The 397-nt window shown below is 62.2% G+C and overlaps 1 protein-coding gene across 1 annotated transcript in view; it reads left to right on the top strand.

Moving 5' to 3' along the window:
- CASC3 (cancer susceptibility candidate 3) overlaps window positions 1–397 on the top strand; it is a gene marked incomplete at both ends in the record, with an annotated part of 3018 nt that overhangs the window by 2419 nt on the left and 202 nt on the right. The window contains one exon of the mRNA XM_008938063.1: window positions 156–332. Coding sequence (XP_008936311.1) covers window positions 156–332 — 177 coding nt within the window. The remainder of the gene's footprint in view (window positions 1–155; window positions 333–397) is intronic.

Below are 397 nucleotides of genomic sequence, written 5' to 3'. Positions count from 1 at the left end.
GCTGCTGGCGGGAGGAGTGGGAGGAAGAGGGGATGGTCTCCTGTGCACACCCCGCCCTTGGAGGGCTCGGGCTCTGTGTGGGAGGCCAGTTGAAGCTGCCACATCTCTTTGGCCTTGCCACAACTTCTGGGTCCTCCCTGGTGTACCTGTTGCAGGCCGAAGGGTCGCCAGCGGAAGCTGTGGAAGGACGAGGGCCGCTGGGAGCACGACAAGTTTCGGGAGGACGAGCAGGCCCCCAAGACCAGGCAGGAGCTGATTGCCCTCTATGGCTATGACATCAGGTCAGCTCACAACCCCGATGACATCAAACCCAGGAGGATGCGCAAACCAAGGTGAGGAGCAGAGTCACACCACAGCCTGGCTCATCCCGGGGGCTCTGAGGCCTCAAAGGGGGAAA

The sequence above is a fragment of the Merops nubicus genome, unplaced genomic scaffold, assembly GCF_000691845.1.
Source record: "Merops nubicus isolate BGI_N331 unplaced genomic scaffold, ASM69184v1 scaffold40573, whole genome shotgun sequence".
Lineage (NCBI taxonomy): Eukaryota > Metazoa > Chordata > Aves > Coraciiformes > Meropidae > Merops > Merops nubicus.
The sequence above is the reverse complement of the archived record's forward strand: the minus strand, read 5'-3'. Positions and strand labels throughout refer to the sequence as shown.